At 34.0% G+C, this 23,632-nt stretch overlaps 1 protein-coding gene across 1 annotated transcript in view; it reads right to left on the bottom strand.

The window, feature by feature from the left end:
• Nucleotides 1–2,272: 2,272 nt before the first annotated feature.
• The window catches only part of LOC124356522, a 51,599-nt gene continuing 30,239 nt past the window's right edge, over nucleotides 2,273–23,632 (bottom strand). The window contains exons 3-4 of the mRNA XM_046807576.1: nucleotides 3,486–3,599; nucleotides 2,273–2,397 (exon numbers count right to left, since the gene is read on the bottom strand). Of these exons, the coding sequence (XP_046663532.1) occupies nucleotides 2,273–2,397; nucleotides 3,486–3,599 (239 nt within the window). The remainder of the gene's footprint in view (nucleotides 2,398–3,485; nucleotides 3,600–23,632) is intronic.

Genomic DNA, 23,632 nt, shown 5'->3' on the forward strand with positions numbered 1-23,632 from the left:
TTAATCAAACTAATATTCTCAAAAACCTGATGGCCTCTCTTTATCAGCAGTATGAGCAAAATATGAACAAATGATAAAAATATTAAGTTAATTAGTCAAAAACAGTAAAATTAGTAACCTATATTTGTCTAAAAATATAAGGTAAAAAAAGCTCTTACTTCAAATTTCTTCTTAAGCTGTTCCACGATCGTAAGAAGCACATAAAGCACATAGAACTTATATTGCAACTGAAGAATCTACGCGTGTGTGGTCGCCAAATTTCAAGGTACCAACTGCCATTCCATTGCTGGAAACCTAATTCACTATGAGAAGAGATTTATTTCTAGTTTTATCTTATCGTACTGCTACTCAAAATGTTATCAAGTAATATTAAAAGTAACGGGATTGAACCAACTCTTCCATACTAATACGACTTATTAATAGTGCTTACCAAATACAACCATAAAAACTTTTTTATAATTTTTATCTAAGTTTCTTTATTTTTTTGATAACATTGTAATGGCAAATGTTAAATAATGTATTATATGTTGTGTGGTAAATAAATTATAATAAATTACGATGATGTAATAAAAATAATACTAATACTAATAAAATAATTAAATAATACAAAACATCTTTCTAAAACATTCTCTGTTAAGCTATCTCACTACAGTAGATTTTAAATAGTTTGTAAGCAACAAATTAAAATTAAAAATACTGTATATATGCATAAAAATTATACACTTATACAACAGCTATTAATTAACTATTAAATAACAAAAGGGAGTTCCCATATATGTACTTTTAACGTACTGTTCTTACACTGATGAGTAACAACGTAGTGTTGTTTTCCACATGACACCCGCCGCCTCCCATCGCCAACCTAGGAACCGTTCATTGCCAACTTTTTCCAGTCCCGCCATAAAGCATCTGCCACAATAATAGCTATCATAAGAGCTGTACATGTTTAAAATGTAGATATTTCGAAGCAAACATTAACTGCGTTCATTTGAGATCGATACATTGTTGAGGACTGTTATTTGGAGTTGTTCTAGTTCCGTGCCATGGCGTTTACAGTAGAGCAGAAGTTAATTTGTCTCCTTTAATAATCATACGAAATGATTGGAGACATGTATTCTCCTAGGATAAATTAAGGAAACCTTTCTTGGACTTTCAGAGCTTTTGGCCTAGTCAAATGGAGGGGATGGGTTAGGGAAAGGACTCGTAGTGTATCCTATATCCATACGAGAAGCTAATATAACAATTAAAAGATGCCCGTATCTATTATGTAACAAAAAAGCCATAGTTATATATTTTCTCATGAGAAACCTTTCGTCAAGGACAAAGGTGGGTCCTAGCAGATACTTTTCTTTACCTGCTAGGTTAAGAGATCTAGACTTATGAGATTTTTCGCATAAAAATCGATATTTACAGAACTGGTAACTTCAAGCAGACTACAAAATTACAACTCAAGGAAGCTGAGAAATTAAAAAAAATTAAATGTTTAAAGGATAGCGTGAGTAGATGAATCAACTACGGGAGTTGTTGACGTGATACGTTGTACACGCTTGTTAGGACTCAGTCAATAAACAACAGGGATTGATTACAGTAGTTTGCAATCTGAGTAACAAGCGTGTTTTAAATAGTGTTTCACTACGTGAACGCGTGAACTTGTTATTCCAGTTACCTGCCATGTACTTTTATTATTTCATCCAATGTTGAACAGTACGTTCTCAAAATCAAAATAGGAAAGTTGCGAAACAGATTTACAAAACTTCTGAAGTTTCTATAAAGTGGTTTGTTAAGATTCAGAGAAAGGGACCATATACCTAAATATTGATTACAATAAGCGATGCGTTTCAGTTGTTCGGAATAGTTCTTCCCTGATCAGTTCCTTTATTATTGAAGTGCTCAGACTCCAGTAGTCTGATTTCTCAGTACTCAAACCCTTTTTCATTTAGGACATCACCCAAGGAAACGTCTGATTTCACTTAGTCACAAAACGAAGAGTACACCACTTCCGGGGAGACGTACTGGGGAGTGTTAAGATTGGGGGTAAGGGACATATCCTACAGTATCGAGATCCCATGTCACATCCAATCAGGTGGGATAGTTTTCACTCCCCCGGTCCTTTCAAATTGAAGGAAAGTAGGTTATCTCTGTTGCAGCTGCTTCCAGTTAAATTGGGCAAAGGAGGGTACTCTTCATTCATCATTAAAGAAACTACTCCACTACAAGTGTGATCCTCCAAGGTAAACTAAACCCGTTTACCCTAATATTTCGGCACTTAATGTTAATGATGTGGCGCTTCTGAACATGAGATGAGTTGCCCAGAAGCAAGTAGCACATTGGGTTGTGCTGTATCCAGTGTTGGTTCCTCTAGCATGTACGAAGGAGCCAGAAGTGAATCTCCCTCGGCTACATCACACTTATGATCATTTTTTAACTAGTCCATATTCTTGCTAAACACTAAGTTGAATATTTAAAGCTGCATGAAAACCATCAGGACCAATAGATTATTCAATGTTGCTGTCTACATTTGAATAACATGCAGGAACTAAAAAGAATAATACTTATTTATTAGCCAGTTATTAGCCAGCGTAACTTTGGCTAAGTAATGGTGATGGAGACTTAAGAGAATGTACTATTTTAGAGAGTGTATTCAACAATAACTCTAAACAGAATAAATGCGTATTATTCTTATAATTCGGTACAAGTTTAACATACTAGAGAATCGAGCTCACAGAACTATTTGCAAGCAGAGACCGATTCCGCAGCACAGTAGAGCAGAGCATATAAGACAGCTTTGACGGCACGACAAGTGAATCACGTAGTCTAATGACGTCATCATTAGTGACGTAACGTGACAGATGCAACCCCGGCCTGCCTGTCCATGTCAGTACAACCTGATTATAGCATGTCACTGTCGTGCACTAGGGGTTGTTCAGCTGTTGTTCACTGACTGGTTTCGATGATGAAAACTCTTACGTTAATTGATTTATTCATTAACGTAACATAACATATCTGAAATAATCGGCTAATAATACCTATACGATTAATTTTTCTCTGTTATGTGGTACTCTGTCAAAAATATAAAACTCAAAGCATAGATAACATTTGTTATCAGTTTAATTTAAAATAGCCAACATTCAGAAAATATCAAACGGCAATGATTATTATTGTCCACTTAAGACATGGTCGTTTAAATCTGCGAATACAATCAGTGCATCTCAGATCAGTTACGGAACGCTCCATAAAATCTCTAAGACAAAACTTCAAAAGAATTACCATTTAGTGATCCAATACCTGTACTTTATTTATAGGTATTTATTAGGGCTCTTCACTAATCGGAGGAGACGGTGAAGAAATGTAGGTTCTAAACTCTCGAAAAGTAGAAAAAACACACAACATTGAGTTAATTCACAATTTTGTAATGAATTACATACATTAGAAAAATTTCGCATTTAATCATCAATTACAGGCCTGTACGATATGAATTCACGTACTTGGCTGTGAGAGCGGAGCATGTTTTGTGCGGGTGATGGATGTGACACCACCTGCACTCGGCACCACTGTGAACCGTTCTTGTGTAGTTGTGAATGTCATCTGGCTCGGGGGAGCTAATCACATGGCTAATCACAATGTTGAAGTTTTGGTTATGATACTTTTAAACTGTGAGAGCCTCTGGCCTCATATGCGGTATAACATTATTTTTTATTTGTTGCTGATGTGTTACATGGAGTTAAAAAGGTTCACTTTTATCCATAACAGTGAAATATATTTTATCGGTGATATTTATGTCCTTTTATGTTACTTTGGTACACCAGCATTTCATAGTTATTTGGTGTAAATACAACGTGAGATACAAACTTTTTTACGCAATTGTTTCCTCTGACATATTACATTTTCATAAGTACTACTGTAAGTAAATAACTTTCTTTTGTTGCTTACTCTTTATCAGCTCAAAAAGCCAGAGTTAAAAAATGAGTAGCAGGAATAATCGTAGCAATTTGGGAATTCCTATTTTTCCTTGGATAGTTGACAACTAAACGAATATCTGAAACCATACAGTTGGTTCCAACAAATGGTTCAATTTTCGTTTTCAGAGATCACAAACTAAAGTAAGTTATGTACAATTTTTCCTGTAGAACCATTGAAATTCATAAAAAAAACTAGAAATCAGATTCTGGAATCAGATACCAGAATGATTCAAAACGACATTTTTGTTTTTCACTAGTTATTATGATTGAAGCAAACAAAAGTTTTCAGATATTAACATAATCCATAGAAACAATTTCCTACATCAAGATTACCCTTTTTAGGATTCTAAAACAATTTAAATGTGTAATAGTGTTCAGTAATGAGAAATGTATTCGTATGTTTTGCTAATTTGAAATAAGACGTATTGAAAAACAAATTAAAACTAGTTTTATTAATTATTACGGTGGAATGGAAACTAAACAGACAGTTAATGACTACACAAACACTGAACACTGCAGAACTTCCAGACGATAGAAGAAGAGACTGTCCTGGAGGTTGAAGAGTAATCACTGAAGTCGCCCGGAGGGGTGTATCCGATACGTTCGCTGTCTCTATAAATCTCAGTTGTCCACAGACAGGGAAAAATCATGTCGTACATCTTGTGGTCACACATTCTTGAGAAGGTTTTTAGGTTCGTTTTTAGGAAACATTACACTTGGTGTAAAAAATATCTACACACTTTTCTATCAAGCGTTTTACACGCGTATGAAACCAAAGAAACTGATAATGCTTAGTCAAGTTTCTTCAATTTGTTACTATAAGAAACGCATGAGCATATTAGAAAATAACTGGAATGCACTTTTAGCACGGCATTCGCCTAATTAATTGATGATTAGCCACTCGGGTTTCAGAAATATACAAGATAATGTGCATTTTGCAGAAATGGACGTTGCGATGTAAGTGTTATGTTAATTTTGTATAGATTTACTTAATATATTTTGAATATTCGGCTATAGAATTCAAAATTACGAGGAATTGCAATAAATATATTATTGCTATTATTATTACTAATATGTTTCCAAACATAGTGCGTTAAATTAATTTGACTTCTAATGTCAAAAGATACTTTTAATTCGCTGTAATCAACAGTTCTATGCCCTCCATAATAATCATATATTCCTCGGCAAATAAATTTCATTTTATCAATCACATTTTTTACAAGTATATTAGTGTTATGACAATTATTTTTTTAATCTATTATTTGAAAATGTTGACTTTAATGCAGCATAAAAAATAAGAAGTACTTATTTTTTATAGGCTATAACAATACGAACATTTTTTACTGTATAGCTGTAAGATTATTTGCTGTGCATTAGTGAAGCCTATCAACCAAGCGGCTTGAAAATGGCATTGATGTCTGAACGTATATCTGTCTTTCAAATATTCGAAAACGAACCGACCAATTTGTGACATTTATTCATGGAGTAAGAGGAAATATTACAGATATGTACTAAATTGTTTAAAATAACACATAAGAAAAGTAGTGGAAAATCCCTTGCTTTTTGTCACACTGATTAAAAAAAATGTCTATATTGTGGGTTCATGATCTTAAAAACACTAGAACGCATAAAAAGATAAAACAGATAACAATGTATGTATACTCGTATTCTTCCCGGAACTAATTCTGAGTAAGTTTGTTTTAATATGTCAGTAGCTGTTCCCCGCTCCTTCGCACGCAGTTTTCAATATCGATTTCCTTATACTGCAGTACTTGTAAAGGCACGTATATAATATGATGGAGTCATATGAATTTGTTAAATGTATTAATACGTCAGATACATATTACTGCAGTATTCACAGTTTACAGGATCGGAGCTTGAACAGACTCATATATCATGTTTTACACGTGTTGGAGTATTTCTGGATCGAATTAATTATACAGTATATCTGACGCTATAGCGGAGGTTGCCTTGTTGCCCCGATCAAAAAAATACAAATTCATTGATCTCGGAAACCTATTTCGGTTTTTTTTGTTTTTTTTTCTAATAAGAAGGAGAGGCCGATCCCCTTTTAAGCCTTATTCTGTCCGTCCTCATGGGCCACTGGCCTGTGCGAGGATCTTATCAAACAGAACAAAGGGGAGAGTCGGTACAGTACGAGGTTGATTCTACTGATAAAAAGTGCAACGGTCACAGACAGGATTTGAACCTGCGCTATCTCTAACTCAGACCCAAAGTCCAACGACCTAGACCGCTCGGCCATCGGCACTCCCAATCCATCGGAGTTTACTTCTACCCTTGTCATATACTTCTAAGCGAGAAATTTCCGGCGTTATAGTTGAGTTAGTCTTGTTTTTCGGATTTTATTCTGCGAAACCGTCTATCTTTGAGTAATGTTAGTGTTAGTTTCTCTTTTTTCACTAAGCCACGTTAAAATCTCATATCACAATGTCAAAGAAGTCCACCAGTTTCGAGTACCTTATGTGAAGAATTTCAAAGCTTTTTTCATTAAGGTTGGTTCTGTAACAGTGTTTAAATACTATTTACAATGCATTAGATGTTTTAAATTCGCAATTGGCGCAATCTAGACTAAAATGTAGATATTAACTTATTTGTTTTCCGCATTAAATTACTGATTAAGCACTGTATATTTAATATTAATAAAATTAAATGTAGACAGATTTTTAGCTTATTTGTGAAACTTTAGACGAATGTGGCAACAGCGGTTTAAAAAATCAATAAAATTTAGATTATAAAATATGAAAACTTTAATTATTTCAGGATTCTATATACATTTTTTAATCTTTCTCTACATACAAATCTTCCTCTGATTGAAATAAATATTTCACAAAAATAATAAGCAAAACTGATCCATCCATTCACAAGATTATCGCTTAGCAACACGTTTTGCTACTTATTTTTATTTAAAGGATAAGTTTTTATACTGCGCACGGGTACGACCATAATGCAAGGACTTCACTATACAGAAAAAAGCAATAAAATATATAATATCACTCTTATAACATCTTTGAATTCAAAAACAATTTTGAAATTCTAAAACACTGAACGAACATAAAAATTTGGTATTGGTTACACAGCTTCCTGCAGATTTGCTGCGATCACGTTCACGGGTAGGACGTATCTTAGAGTCGCAAACATAACTCTCACATAGGAACCTCGTATATACCTGATAGCATTAAGAGTCAGTCAAGAAAGAATTGCAAATTTACAATCACTTCCTCTGTAGCTACTAATTTCTTGAACGCCAATCTCTGAATTTTATTTGCATACCCATTTCGCCAATGGACCTGGCGAAATGGGTAGTGATGAACACCTGGAACATCTGCATCACTACCAATCGAACACTGGTCTAAATTTAAATGATAAACAAATGTTTCTGAACCTTTGAAAAAACTTCAAATAAAGTTTCAACAACCATTTAGTGTCAGTTAAATATGGCTTATGAAACGTAAACTTTACCATTTTCCCAGTTACAAAATACTTTAATTATCTTTTCAGATCTTCTTCTTCATATAACATTTTCTCGGATTTTAATGAATATTTTGCAAAAAGACGAATTACTGTAGCCATTCTCCAGATTGACGCGTAGCAACACATTTTGTGATTCATTTTTATTTATAATATTAGTCTTTTTGTAAATTGTGTGTATGTTCAATGAAGAAAACATACATTCCATGTTTGTTATTGACGATGGAAGGTTTGAAAGGATAACTGGATTTTGTAGATTTGCCATCGCTGTATGTTACAAATGGTAGAACACAACGTTTCGAGGATTGGAATCTATCCTCTTCGTCACGTGTTGATGGTAAATAATACGTACAAAAATAAAGAACAGAAAGAAAAAATAAGGGAAATTAAAGGGTTCAAACATACCCAAAAGCTGCTTGGAGTCGTTCCAGGCGTTGTCACTGCACAGGATGCAAGTCCCGAGCACAAGTCACGAGTACGAGGATCACAATCACACATCACACCGGCACAGTGATGTATGCATGTAAGCCGCTTCCTAGTATAGTATGTAAGTAATGTATGTTTGATCCTAGACTTTAGTGTCATTACCTTACGAATTTTGTTGAATGAGATTTGTATAGCTTATATAATCTTTTTAGATTTCCTAGTTAGTTCTTTTTTTTAATATTGGTACCCAGAGTGGTCTAACTTCAACCGAAGGTCGAATTAGCACTTAGTCTAATGATTTAGTCTATGTAAGAAGCCTAAAAAAGTTTGCGTTTAAAAAACCCTTTTTTATTCTTTCTTTTCTTTATTTCTGTATATATTTCACCTCCCCCACCTGACGAAGAGGATAGATTCTAGTCCTCGAGACGTTGTGTTATACCTTTTGTAATATATAAAGATCGCAAATACATAATGTAATTTAATGAAAATTCAACAATACATGATTCTGAGCCTCTTAGTTTCCAAGCCTTTCCACACATCGTTTCATATTACGTTACATGGAGGATTTTTTCACAGCGTATTAAATATTCCGCATTTTTTTATACAACACTATACACCTCATTTATAAGCTAAAATTTCTTATTATTTGCAATCCAATGTTGCATTTATGAATCGATTATCGTTTTTTAATAAATCTTTACAGTAAATACTTTTTACCATAAAACTAAAACAACAAAAATTTGATTTGATTTTTCTCGTAGAAGCTTATTGTCGTATATAAATAGCCATTTATTGATATGAGATAATACTATATTTATCCTTTTACAATGGAATTATAGCCTATACCTGTATGCGTAAATTTACGTACTATAAAATGCATATGCTGTTCCACTTTGTTGTCTATTATACAGTTTTCACATGGCGGCAGGATACACTTAATTTGACAGAGGATTGACTTAACTGATTTTCACCCACTAAACCTAGTTTAGGTCGGTATGAATGGAACATCACGATTCGTATTAATATGTCGGTTTTACTTGAACACCATTCATTGTATGGCTGAGTCACAAAAATTGTTTCTGAAATATTAGCCATTAATACAATCAATGTAACAAATGAAATATCGGTACTAAGGTTTAGACAATATTTCTTGCATTAAACAGAATGCGCTTGGTACGTTCAGACAGTATAAATTACTGTTACAGTTTTAATTGTTGCAATGTTGAACATTTTCGAAATAAACTTATTTCATTGCTTAATTACTTATTGCATATATGCTCATATATGTAGGTATGTAATACGAAGTAGAAACTCACACTACAGCCGAAATAATAATTTAATACTGAACTTACGATATGTTTAAAGAAACTCAAGAAAATTCATTGTGCAATTTCTTACTGATATATCTTTACTATAAACTATAGTATAGAGAGGACTGACCCAAACTCAAGATAATCACCTAAACGGTTTAAAAGTATAGTGTTTTGTACGTTTAAAACTAATAATACTTTTGTAAATATTGATTTCAAAGTAACCACCATCAGTTTTCTAACGTGAAGTGCTCGCTTCCCTTTTCCATCTTTTACCACTATTTGTTCTTCACAAAATTGATCTGGTGATTACTTTGTTTGTACGGTTCAGCGAAGAATATAGTTACACAAGGTGTTGTTGCGGCCCTGTTCTACCATATCGATAACGACTGTGGACTGTACATCCCCTATCTGACATTGATCTTCCCTGGCTAGGATCTTTTAGGTTGACGATTCTGGATGGTCCTGAATACCCAAATGCTGCAACTGTTTCCCGTCAAAGTAGGTCTAGAGTTGTCTTGCTGGAGGTTTAATGTTGTCCGGTGGTGTTTCCGAGACTGGATAAAGTATAGTGAGAATATATTTTTCTGGCGCACAATCACGTGGATCGGAACTAGATCTGTCAAGTTGAAACGCATAATACAGGAAGTGTCGGGTCTGATATCTCGTCTGATATGAGCGCAAGCATAGCAAGAGTTCCGATATAGCATTGTAAACTTTGGTGTATCGGCTAGGTGGTATGAGCTCTACAAACCATTTAATATACCCTTAATATATCCAGAGTTGCAAGAGTTACACAATGACAGATTACTCGTCAATCCATTCTATAATTTACTATGTACCGTTTCGGTTCACAAGGTAATACTGCGGCAGACTCGTATAACTACGACGGTAGAGCTGTAAGGTTCAACTAACTGCCCGTGTTTACCAGTTGAGTTGACGCTAGCATGAATCTTAAGGGCAAGGATAAAAGTGGGGTACATGGAAAAAGATGTCTGGCCATTCAGAGAGGATAAACCAAGCACAAAGAGAAAGTTAACTATATTTACACGCATAAAATAGATGTTTTTCTTGTTCTTTTATGAATACAGTCCATGTGTGTGTAATTTTATTTAGAATCCGTTTTTCTAATAACCATGTAGTGTATGAAGAGTTCTATATTATAACGAAAAAGCGATAACGTTATTGCTTAAAACTTTAAACCTTAAAACGTTCAGTTACATTTCCGACTTTTTAACAATTAATTTCAACGAGATGCATTATTGTTTATTTGAATATTTATACTTTTTCATGACATCATACATAAAAACCGTGAAAATTGGCTTTCTGGCTACAGGTTTTCACGCTTTACCCTTCCTTTCAAAAGCTGCCAGGCTGCGGTGTTATTAAGCTGCAAAGAGAAACACATTTTTACTAAACAGGGAATCCCTTATTTGTTATTCATACGACTGGCTTCGGGCTTCAACGTTAAGCTAGCAGCTTACAGTATTTACATAGAGATGAATTTCGCCGCCGCGCCGCGCCGCTTACTCCTCGTCATGAATTGTTCACCGTTTACAATTTAACACTGCGGTTTTTGCCTGTCGAAAAATATTTCTTTCTCATACACATAAAACCTCTTCATATTTCACTGTCACATACAATAAGGTATTTTATTTTGTTGCATTCGTTAGCATTATCAGCCTATAAAAATCACCGGGATTCATACCTAAGAACATATTATTTGTATTTGAAGGTAAAAAACATTTTAACACTTTCTTTCAATATTTACGTATATTCTGCGTTTAGAGGAAGGCTTCATAAATATTTGAATTCACCCGTTATTGCATTATGGATATAATAACATTGAGCTGTTGTGGTCAGTCAATTGCATTTATTCCTTTGTAAATTAGGATTTGATTCAATTGGGTTTATTAACTCAAACTCATGTTGATGATTTAATTTTCATAAGGTAACAAGTACCTGTAAGGTAGCAAAATCTAAAAATATATAACTAAGATTAAAATAGAGGGATAGATATTTAATACATTTGGACATTAATAGGAGATAGATATAAAGAGCTATTATGGTTTATATTTTACCTAAGTAAACCAAACATTTTATAAAGTCGATAATTATATTAATGTTTATCCTGTGTTAACATTACAATTGATCACCATCAATATTTTTGTACAAAAATTTTGTTAAAGTCGGATTTTAACGTCAAATATGTAATACGCGGCAAATAAATCCGTATTTAAAAGTTAAGCAATATGTTGTACTGGTAAATCTGTCAGGGAAATACAATGTTATCAACATCAAATACGATGTTTTTTCATATAAATTAAGCTTCAAGCAATATTGGTTGTGTATAGGTGAGTACGTTCTCGAAATATTAATATTCTAGAATAAAGTAAATAAATAATTAATGTAAAATATATTAATATATGTCAATTTTTTCTAGATATTTCACGAATAAAAAACTACAGATAATTAAAAGATAAATTATATCAGATCCCTGAGTTATAAGCTTCTCTCAGGCCAACAAGTAAATTTTAAGTTAGATTCATAATAAGATGCTAAATTAAGAGATTCTTCAGTTTTGTAATTAAAACTCGTACTTTTATTGTAAAGCAATATAATAGGTATAAAAATGGCCCAATAAACCAGTACATTGTTTCTCCGAGAATGTTTTGAAAGTTGTCCAATGTATTCGGAGAAATGCATTGAAAGTGTTTTCAATTGATAAGAACCTGTCACTGGAGTGTATTCAAAATACCACGAACCTTTGTATATTGTACAATACCTCACTCATAGCTTCATATTACTAGAAGTGAGTTGGAAAAAATTGACTTTTTATAGTTCGATCACTTCAAGCGACCATAAGTGAAAAGACACAACAAACAAGTGACTCCCTTGTCCGTTACACGATCCAACCCAGGTTCGCTATTAAGTGATCGTTCTCTATCATCACAACATATTCCTAGTGCAGTCTATACTATGTTATTCTGTTGCGATCCTTCTCCCTCTGGCCTCTGGAAGTAACTAACTTTAAGTGATGCTCAACCTTATTTTAATTATTGGCTGAGTCTTAGCGAAGCCTATCAAGCGAGGAGCCAGATTTTTGCTAGAACACTAAGTGATATCTAAGCCAAATTGTACATTTCTCGCTTATAAATCAACTAATTCTCATTATATTATCCTTATACCTAGTGTTAACTAACGTTGAGCCAAATCCCATGGAGGGAAATGCACCATTGATGACTATATCTTGTCTATATGCAGATAAACTGATATAATGGAGTATAGAGGACTCGATAGAATGTAATGGTTGCAAGTCTTAGCGTCCAATACACTAAACATCACATATTAATATGTTAAACGATTATACTCAAAGCCTGTTTACTAATTTGTTTATTCAACGATTTTCTCGTAGCCATCCTGGTTGGCAACAAGACCAATGTAAAAAGTTCGTTAACCCTAAACTAAATCCTACGGGGAGAAACGTGCAATAAATAAACTAGATGTATTTCATATAGAAATGAAGCTTCATGTACAATTTGAAGGCTTTCAGAAAGTCCGCTCTCGAGTTATCATGCGAACAGACGCAGAGAGACTGACAGAAATGAAATTTTTCCAGCCCTTCGTGAGATAGACTTGACTAAAGCTCATCCATTAGTGTGGACAGTAACTTTAATATTTATAAACTATTTCTTATTTCTCTTATTTACAGGATTTTTATTTTAAAGATCACTTATGGTTTAATTTGCAGCTTTCCGATTGGAAGGATATTCAATTTTTGTACAGCCTAATTGTTGTATAAAATTACAACACTATAACTACTAATTTAAAAATTGTTCCCCTTTAAAGATTTTTAAGATTAAACTTTAACTAAAAGTTACTTTAAAATTGTCAATAAGCATTTAAGTAAATATAAGTATAAATGTGTTGTCATTATATTTGATATTAATATAAACAAAATTAGTGAGAAAATTAACGTTTACTAACTATGCAACTATACTCAAATCACGTATTTATATTTACTCGTACTACTTTAAAGTAAGAACACAAATCTATAAAACTGTTGCTGGAGAATATTTTCTTAGTTACATCATAACACATTCTTAAGTTTTTTTCTTTATTTTAACGAAGCCTCTAATTTTTAGTACATAGTCCTAGATTGCTTTTTCAAGTATCAAAATAAAAAATAAATCCTGAGAATATTAATTTAATTCAAATATAATTAGGCGAAATATACACAATGTCAATGTATTATTTATTGGTTATGTATTATTCGTTGCTAAATACCACATCATTGGCCAAAAATACGTTCAGTACAATTTTATACTAAAATAGAATACAATTTTATATTTTTCTCCACCTAAAATATTATAAGAGAGGTAAGACATATTTAAGATGCATAACCAGAGCATTCTTTATGTACGAGACTATGTACTTCGAATAATATACAAAGCTTAAGTTAAAACTGTCAGTAAGTGTAAGTTTTGCTATAACGTGGTATTGCATTAAATTTATATTCCCCTTTAAAAAACACGAGCGTCTGAGAGAACCAATCTCCTTGAATCAAAATTCCCGATCTCTATGCATCCTAAGGTGGCGTTGGTAGGTATCCTTTCCTGAAATAATATCTACGGATAATTTACCAAAGCCATAGAACAATACCTAATGAAAGATTCGCCGTCTTTTGAGTGTTAATGTAATGGAAGCATTATTATCCACTTTAGGTACTCTTGATGTAGGCCATGATGTTCCCCATGAGGACTAATCAGTACGAGTTGATATTTTGTTGTTCACATACACATCTTGGGACATTAACTGCTTATTATAATGGTAGGGATAGTTAAACAAAATATGAATATACTTGTAGATTACATGATAACAACTCGATACTACACTAAGTTATGTGGTCGTTGTTGGGTTTTAATGTTCATACGGGAAATGTTATAGTTTAATTTTACTCGATATTTATAGTCCTTAGTCTTCGAAATAACGCACGAATTCGTCATTGTGTAATAAATTACTTTATTAAAAAACGGATAAATATTTGTTTTTTTTTATCATCAATATTAAAAATGTCATGTGAGAATACTTATATTTTGTAGGTATTAGCAGTGGTACAGAATCCCTATACTTTTTTTTATCAATATGTTTGATAGAAATCAGCAAACAATGCGTTTGACTTGAACGTAAAAGAAATAATCAGCTAGAGTTGATACAAGTTACAGTGTTAAGATAGAAGGTGAACAACCAACTCTAAGCTGAAAGGGAAACTGATCCGGACGGGATTATTCCGACCAATTGAAACCTGTCACTTCTGTTTATCACGTCAAAAGTAACATAAGTAATAAACTGTCTTTTCTTTACCATTGACTTAACACGAAATGTCTCTAATACTGGAACTAAAATTTGAACTTCGCAGTACAATTCTCTAACACTGATTTACATTTGGTTAAATTCCATTCATTCATCAGTGATTATTCCAATTTCCGAGATTCAATGATTACATGGTATCTCAGTTTATTGACGAATTCTCGTCCATATGTTTTTTTTTTATTTAAGACGTATGATGCTTACCATGTTTACAAAGTTGTAAACTCCTAGATCGTTAGGGCATTTTCTATATCATTTGGTAATCTGTTTGCCAAATGAACTCAAGCCTGCGAGTGCAAGTGATTCAAGCCTTCCTGTGTTCTCCCTGCTTCTAGTCTGGTACGAGTGTATGTCTCGGTCATTGGTAACTGCACATTGTGACATACAATATAATAATGTTTCCAGAATCATGTATCACTAATCCTGTTTACAATTTCTTTGACTATTTAACTTACACACTCGATCTTCTTACTATTTCATAGTTTACAAATATAATTTTATTAATGCCATACCTCGTATTTCTAGATCAAGAAACATAATTAACAAATATTAAAGGCGTCACATAATTACACACTTATCACTCTACTTAAGCAGCATTCAAATCAGATGCAGTGCAAAGGCGTAGAACCTGGCTTCAAAAGCGTGCCACACCGGATCAACACTATATCGTTGCCGAGGGAGCATAAGGTGGGGAAGGTCACTACGCTGCTGGTACATTGTAGAGTACTGGAGCCTCACAAGCATGTCTTGAGATACGGTGCGGCCTGGTAAGTGAAAAGAAAGCTCCAGTAACAACTCAGGATAGTATACCACAACGTTCACCAACTTCATGAGGAAGACCGAATTCTGAATTCTTCTGCGAGTATCAAGGTCCTGAAGACAGAAGTGAACCTTAAGCAGTGACTCAGGAACATCCAGGTAGCTGTATCCCAACCGGCATCCGAGATTCTGATGAAGCGGACCTGCACTCTTTCGACATCAGAGACGAGCCCAGATTGATAAGGAGCCCAGACAGTAGAGTTGTACTTCAGAATTGGACAAACCAGTGTCTTATATAATGTCATAAGAGAATCGACACACAGACCTCTGGAGAAACGGAAAATGAAACCAAGTGTGGAACTGGCTCTCTTGCAAATGTACTGCTCATGCTCTTCAGAATTTAGAGTAGATGTTTATATAACACCAAGGTCTTTCATCTTCCAGACTCTATGAAGGAGCTCATTGCCGAACTATTATTGATGACCATTGCAGTACACAATACTAGATAGAGCTTGCTAACAAACACATCAGCAAAAAACTGCAAGATAGATTACAGACATGCAGCTAATCTACGCAGACACTGATAAATAAGCCTATTTCTGCAGCTACTTAGTTATACATGTTTCAGAGTGGGGGTTAGTCGATGGCCATATAGTCTGGACTATGCATCTAATTAGGGTTATTCAATTTCAGCCTGTAATCGCAAGCACTGTTTAACAGTAATAGCCATACTGCTCTATAATATCCACTCTCTTCCTTACACTGTTTGATAAGATCCTAGCACAGGCTACAAGTTTATTTGGACGTGTAAAAAATGCGTAAAAAGTCATTGAGATTTCATTGTTTTATAAAAAAGTATTAAACTAGTTTTTAAAACTATAAAATCTACCACATTAAAATTTTTCCAATGTATCTTACATATAAGTTTCTCAAAATAAAAGTAATAGAAGATATTAAAAGTCATATTTCAATGAAACTTCCACGGTTTTCACGTCTTAGGTAAGTAAAATAGTATCAAACAATATTTTATTGTAAAGACTCATGGAAGAAAGTTATTTTTTAATCGTTTATGTTAAATTTGACTACCATCCGACAAGTATTTTCGTGCTTTTTATGAAGATTTGGAGCTCTAGCCGGAAACCGGTTTTTCTATTATTTCAGGCCACATTCTGGGGAATATTTTTAGCATGCGGAAAATCCAAACCTAAATTCGAACTGGGGTTCTGAATTGATAACATAAAAGCTAACCTCTCTGCTACGGTAAATTACTATTCGGTCACCTGCAGAGTGATGGTTGATAATAGTGAGACTGATTTATAACTATTAAAAGTAAAGGTAACTCTGCTATTTCAAGAAAAATTTTAAAATTGTAAGTTCTAAAAGTAATATTAATGTTTGTTTATTCGTAAATCATTTCAATGTGATGTAACACAATAATGAGTTAGTTTGTTGTAACAATAACAGTTTTGTTTCTTTTTTACAAAATATGTATCTGCTGTTTAAAAACATTACTCGTAAATACCTTATTTAATATATTGCTTTATATAGCCTAGTTGTTATTTAATTTCGTACAATAAGAGCTAATAAATATTCTCCACTGTTTGGATTTTACTTGTTTTCGGTATCTTTTACTGTATACAAACCCAAATGTTGACTCACTGAAATATAGCAGTAAAACAGCGTAACAGTAAAAGTCACGAGTAACTAACTTGACCTGTTGTTGTTTCCGCCAGCCAAGATGTTTTCATTATTTTCATAGTTCCTGTTGTTTGTACCAAGTTCGTGTTATGAGTTCTGTTGCTGTTTACTTTATAAACTTTGCGCGTTTCAATATCAAGTTGGTAAAGTTTGTGCGTCTACCATTATCTGGGGTTTTACGCTATCTACACTTATACTTGTTGTGTTGTTATTAAACCAGCGGTAGAGAAACAGATGTAACAGTAAAAGTCACGAGTAACTAACTTGACCTGTTGTTGTTTCCGCCAGCCAAGTTGTTTTCATTATTTTCATAGTTCCTGTTGTTTGTACCCAAGTTCGTGTTATGAGTTTCTGGTTGGCGTGTTTACTTTGGTAAAACTTTGCGCGTTTCAATATCAAAGAGTTGGTAAAAGTTTGGTGGCGTCCTACCATTATCTGGGAATTTTACTCTATCTATTCACTTATTACTTGTTGTTTTGTGTATAAAACCAGCGGTAGAGAAGCAGATGAAACAAGTAAAAGTTCACGGAGTAACTAAACTTGACATGTTCTGATGTTTCCGGCAGCCAATGTTGTTATGTCATTTATTTTCTCTTAGTTTCCTGTTGTTTGTACCAAGTTACGTAGTGTTTATGAGTTTCTGTTGCTCGGTTTAATTTTGTTAAACTTTGCGTGCGCGTTTCAACTTATCAATTTTGGTTAAAGATTGGTGCGTTTCCCATTATTTTCTGGGATTTTACTCTATCGACACTTTATACTTGTTGTGTTGTTATTAAAACCAGTGTTTGTAGAGAAGCAGATATAACAGTTAAAATGTCCACAAGTAACTAAACTTGACCTGGCTTGATGTTTTCGTCCGCCAATGACCAAGTTGTTTTCATTATTTTTCATAGTTCCTGTTGTTTGTACCAAGTTCGGCTGTTATGGAGTTATGTTGCTGTTTACTTTGTAACCTTTGGCGGTTTCTAATATCCAAGTTGGGTAAAGTTTGTGCGTCTACCATTATCTGGGAATTTTACTCTATCTACACTTATACTTGTTGTTTTTGTTTATAAAACCAGCGGTAGAGAAGCAGATGTAAACAGTAAAAGTCACGAGTAAACTTACTATGATGTGGTTCGAAATTAATTTGGGGACAAACATAAATGTTTTGATCTGGTCTTTGTTTAGTTTGTGATAACTGGTGATGTCCCCAGACCGCTTTCAAACCGGGTTATAAACTGGCATAGAAGTAGTGTGCTGGGTTGAACCTTGACTGTAAAAAAAAAACTTGTTTTGACTGGTTTTGGAGTGTCATTCCTTCAGTCTGTGAGCCTATTCTTTGTGGCCGGTCGGTTTGGTTGGTTTGGTACTGGTGTTCCGGTTTATTTACGTGCATTCTTCAAAGATGGTTATAACACCTAGGCAGCGTGCTAAAGTTGTGTTGCTCTTAATGAAAACACGGTCTATGACTGTGAGAGACTTATAGATACAGCAGTTGGTGTGGGAAAATCTCGTAGAGTTTTCCAGAAATTTTTACAAAAATCATATCAAGATTCCGGATCATTGTCTCCAAAAAGAAAAGGAAAATGTGGGCGCAAACGTAAAAACAACTCCAAGAACTTGACAAAATTCTTCTAGATAAGGAAATAGCAAAACAAATCCCAAGAAAGACACGCACAGACCTTCGAAGGGTAATTTGTTGGATTCTGGTATTTGAAAAGTGAGTACTTCCAACTGTAAGGAAAAGACTTCTGGAAGTTGGTCGTAAAGGCAAGAAAACCGAAGAAAAAAACCAATTTCTCTACTAAGAAAATGATAGCAAAAACGTTTTAGTATGGGCTAAGAAATACCGATCATGGACTGTAGAATGGAACTGTGAAATAAAGTTATGTTTCAGTGATGAAATCACAGTTTATTTGTGCATGGGATTATCTATCAAGTGTTGTAATTAGGGACGGAGTGTAGGTGAACCTTTGCGAGAAGGTCATATCCAACAGGACTGTTTGAACATACTTTTCTAAACAGATGTTTTGGGGTTTTGTTTTTTTACCACAAATGGTACTTAGGGAGCTTAGTTTCCCATCTATGGGGATTGAATGAAATTCAGCCAAAATACATCGACCATACTACGCAGTCGGATAGATCCATTTATGGAAAACATTTGATGGAACATGTTCAACATGACTTTGCGCCCTTGCGCACAATTTCAAAATTGCGTCAAGACTTTTATGCGGGAAGGAAAACAAAAGTAAAAGTGCTTGATTGGCCTAGTGGTAACTCACCCGACCTAAATCCGATTGAGAACTTATGGCATATTCTCAAGAAACGTTTAGCCTAAGATGGGATTGGCTACTACAAAAGAAAAAATGATAGACAAGTGATCATACAAGTTTAGTTTCACAGATGATGGAAGTCAATGAAACATGTGTGCTAAAACTAGTGGAGTCCAATGCCCATGACGTGTAGGGGAGGTTCATTTCTGCTTAAAAGGGAGGACATACTTCATACTAAATGTTTGATTGTTCAATCTTAAATAGGTAGTCTATTAATGATTAAAAAACTAAATGTTTTAGGAAAAAATTGGTTTTTTTTTCATTTGTCTCAATTAATTCGAACAGCATAGTAGTATACTTGACCTGTTGATTGTTTCCGGGCAGCCAAGTTGTTTTCATTCTTTTTTTCAAAGTTCCTGTTGTTTGTACCAAGTTCGTTTTATGAGTTCTAGTTGCTGTTTAATTTGTAAAATTTGCGCGTTTCAATATCAAGTTGGTAAAGTTTGTGCGTCTACCCTTTATCTGGGATTTTACTCTATCTACACTGTATACTTGTTGTATTTAGTTTATAAAATCCAAGCGGTAGAGAAGCAGATGTAACAGTAAAAGTCACGAGATTATAACTAACTTTGACCTGTTGGATGTTTCCCGCCAGCTAAGTTGGTTTTCATTATGGTTCATAGTTCCTGTTGTTTGTACCAACTAGTTTCGTATTATGAGTTCTGTTGCTTGTTTTAAATTTGTAAACTTTGCGCCGCGTTTCTCAATATCAAGTTGGTAAAAGTTTGTGCGTCTAATCCCCCTTACACCATTAATCTGGGATTTTACTCTTTTCTACACTTATACTTGTTGTTTTGGTTAATAAAACCAAGCGGTTAGAGAACGAACCAGATTGTAACAGTAAAAAGTTCAAGAGTAAACTAACTTGACCTAGTTGATGTTTCCGGCAGCCAAGTTGATTTTCATTGCTTTTCATAGTTTCCTGTTGTTTGTAACCAAGTTCGTTTTATGAGTTTCTGTTGCTATTATAATTTGTAAAACTTTGCGCGTTTCAATATCAAGTTGGTAAAGATTGTGCGTTAACCATTAATCTGGGATTTTACTCTATCTACACTTAATACTTGTTGGTGCTTGTTATTTAAATCCAGTGGTAGAGAAGCAGATGTCTAACAGTAAAAAGTCACGAAAGTAACTAACCTTGACCCTGTTGATGGTTTCCGCCAGCTCAAGTTGTATTTCATTATTTTCATAGTTCCTGTTGTTTTGTACCAAAGTTCGTTTTATGAGTTCTGTTGCTGTTTAATTTGTAAAATTTGGCGCGTTTCAAATATCAAGTTTGGTAGAAGTTTGTGCTGTCTACCATTATCTGGGGATTTTTACTCTAATTCTACACTTATACTTGAGTTGTTTTGTTATTAAAACCAGTGGTAGAGAAGCAGATGTATAACAGTAAAAGTCACGAGTAACTAACTTGACGCTGTTTGATGTTATTCCGGGCAGCCAAGTTGTTTTTCACATTTAATTTTCAATAGTTCCTGTTGTTTGTACCAAGTTCCGTGTTATGAGTTCTGTTTGCTGTTTAATAATTTGTAAAACTTTTGCGCGTTTCAATATCAAGTTTGTAAAGTTTGTGCGTCCTACCATTATCTGGGATATTTTACTCTATTTCTACACTTATACTTGTCGTTTTGTTTATAAAACGCAGCGGTAGAGAAGAAGATGTAACAGTAAAAGTCACGAGTAACTAAAACTTGACACTTGTTGATGTTTCCGCCTAAGCTTATTTGTTTTCATTATTTCATCAGTTCCTGTTGTTTGTACCAAGTTCGTCTTTATTGAGTTTCTGTTGCTGTTTAATTTGTAAACTTTGGCGCGTTTCAATATCAACGTTGGTAAAGTTTGTGACGTCTAACCATTATCTGGGGATTTTGCTCTTATCTACACTTATCACTTGTTTGTTTTGTTATAAAACCAGGCGGTAGGAGAAGCAGATGTTAACAGTAAAATGTCCAAAGAGTAACTAACTTGACCTGTTGATGTTTTCCGGCAGCAAGTTGTTTTCATCTCTTTTCATAGTTACTGTTGTTCGTTTGTAATCAAGTTCGTTTTAAATGAGTGTTTCTGTTGGCTTATTTAATTTGTAAAAATACTTTGCGCGTTTCAATATCAAGTTGGTAAAGAGTGTTGGCGTTCTACCATTATCTGGGATTTTACTCTATCTACCTTATTACATATGGATGGTGTTGTTGAGTTATTAAACCATGGTAGAGAAGCAGATGTAACAGTAAAAAGTCCAACGAGTAAACCTAACTTGACCCATGTTTGATGTTTCCGCCAGGCTTAAGTTGTTTTCATTATTTTCATAGTTTCCTGTTGTTTGTACCGAAGTTTCGTTATATGGAGTTTCTGTTGCTGTTTAATTTGTAAAACTTTGCGTGGCGCGTTTCAAGTATCAAGTTAGGTAAAAGTTTAGTGCGTCTACCATTATTCTGGGATTTTACTCTATCTACACTTATACTTGTTGTTTTTGTTATAAAACCAGCGGTTTAGAGGAAGTCAGATTGGTAAACAGTAAAAGTCAAGAGTAACTAACTTGACCTGTTGATGTTTCCGGCAGCCAAGGTTGTTTTCATATCTTTTCATAGTTCCTGTTGGGTGTTTTGTACCAAGTTCGTTTTATGAGTTATCTGTTGCTATTTAATTTGTAAACTTTGCCCGTTTCAATATCAAGTTGGAAAAGATTGTGGCGTCCCTACCATTATCTGGGATTTTACTCTAATCTACACTTATTACTTGTTGGGTTGTTATTTAAACCCAGTGTGTAGGAGTAAGCAGATGTAACAGTAAAACGTCACGAGTAACTAACTTGACCCTGTTTGATGTTTCCGGCAGCCAAGTTGTTTTCATTAGTTTCATAGTTCCTGTTGTTTTTGTACGCAAGTCCTGTGTGTGAGTTCGTGTTGCTTGTTAAATTTATAAAATTGCGCGTTTCAATATCAAGTTGGTAAAGTTTGTGCGTCTACCATTATCTGGGGATTTTACTCTTATCTACAACTGTATACTTGTTGTTTTGTTATTAAAACCCAGCGGTAGTGAAGAGAAACAGATGCTAACAGTAAAAGTCACGAGTAACTAAACTTGGACCTGGTTTGATTGTTTTTCCGGCAGCCAAGTTTGTTTTCATTATTTTTATAGTTCCTGTTGTTTGTACCCAAGTTTCGTGTTATGAGTTCTGTTGCTGTTTACTTTATAAACTTTGCGCGTTTCAATATCAAGTTGGCAAAGTTTGTGCGTCTAACATTATCTGGGGCTTTACGCTGTTTACTTGTTGTGTTGTTATTAAACAAGCTGTCGAGAAGCATATGAACTGAAAATTGTTTATCTTATAAGGAGTTAAAAATTGGATAAGTTCTTATAGTAGTAATCTGAATAAATTATATTACAAATTATAATGATAAAAATGATGGTGTTTTAAAACTAATTAAAATAGGTATTGAAATGCTAATTATAAATTGCTATTTAAAATGTTTTATACTTTTAATTACACAACTATTACAACTATAGATTTCTAATATTCCCAAGGACATGAAAACGTATAAAACGTAGCCCAAATATGCTATTTATTTATAAAAGTGTTACTAGTTTATGTTTTAAGATTAATCCAGACCAATAGTGCCAATTGATACGAATGGGGGTTTACAAATTTTATGGGAGATTTTCTCCGTACGTCCCCGTCAAAAGCGGCTGCTTTGCAAATAATAACATGCTTATTTGTCAGATAATCCATAATAACGCACGGTTTTTTAACACACATAGGAAAAAGTATATCACACTTAGAATTGAAAATTGAGCTGGTAAATCTATCTAATCAGAAAGAAATACATACTTTTATTAGAACTGAACAATAGCCGTAACGTCTTACCAGTGACATGCAGTATTGCTCCTTTTACTTTCTCACGCTTGAAATAAACAACTATATTTTCAATGTGACACCATCCAATCTTGTTTTCAAAAAGTCTTATTTTGTTATAAACCAACAGACACTGATCATTCTTTGTCATTAAAAAACAAATCGGGAAGAACCAACTAGAGATGATACCACTCCTTTAGCACATACAGCAACGGGTATTCTTGCTATTATTTACCAGGGAACGCGGCTCTCTCTTTTTCTGTTTACTTACGAAACAAGAAAGACAAATTTATGCTTCTATAATAGTTTTCTTAATATTCTGAACGTATTTTATTCGTAACAAGAAATTAACGTTTATTGATGGTGCAGAAGCTCTTTCTTTGACGAATATGCTAGTTTAGTACGGTACTCAAACTGCAATGTTTAAGAATACCACGTGGTATACTCCGAGACAAT

This window comes from Homalodisca vitripennis, chromosome 3, assembly GCF_021130785.1.
Source record: "Homalodisca vitripennis isolate AUS2020 chromosome 3, UT_GWSS_2.1, whole genome shotgun sequence".
NCBI lineage: Eukaryota > Metazoa > Arthropoda > Insecta > Hemiptera > Cicadellidae > Homalodisca > Homalodisca vitripennis.